The 252-nt window shown below is 60.3% G+C and overlaps 1 protein-coding gene across 1 annotated transcript in view; it reads right to left on the reverse strand.

Moving 5' to 3' along the window:
• Positions 1-6: 6 nt before the first annotated feature.
• The window catches only part of SGPP2 (sphingosine-1-phosphate phosphatase 2), a gene marked incomplete at both ends in the record, with an annotated part of 10,979 nt that continues 10,733 nt past the window's right edge, over positions 7-252 (reverse strand). Inside the window, one exon of the mRNA XM_009879147.1 lies at positions 7-228. Coding sequence (XP_009877449.1) covers positions 7-228 — 222 coding nt within the window. The remainder of the gene's footprint in view (positions 229-252) is intronic.

Below are 252 nucleotides of genomic sequence, written 5' to 3' on the forward strand. Positions count from 1 at the left end.
CTGTGCAGCAGCGGCACGACGACGGTAGCGCTGAAGCCAACCGAGGAGTACGTCACGAATTTATACGGGACTTCCACTTCCAGTCGCCTCCGGGCTTCCAGGTCGCCAATGGGGAACTTGTACCGATAACCCAGCGCGCCGAGGACCGCGCTCTTCATGATCTGACGCGTCAGCAGGATGACGAGGATCCCTACGAAGAACCTGGCCAGCATGACCACCAGCATTTTACCGGCGGCGAAGGGAGGGACAAGG

The sequence above is a fragment of the Apaloderma vittatum genome, unplaced genomic scaffold, assembly GCF_000703405.1.
Source record: "Apaloderma vittatum isolate BGI_N311 unplaced genomic scaffold, ASM70340v1 scaffold25191, whole genome shotgun sequence".
Taxonomy (NCBI): Eukaryota; Metazoa; Chordata; class Aves; order Trogoniformes; family Trogonidae; genus Apaloderma; species Apaloderma vittatum.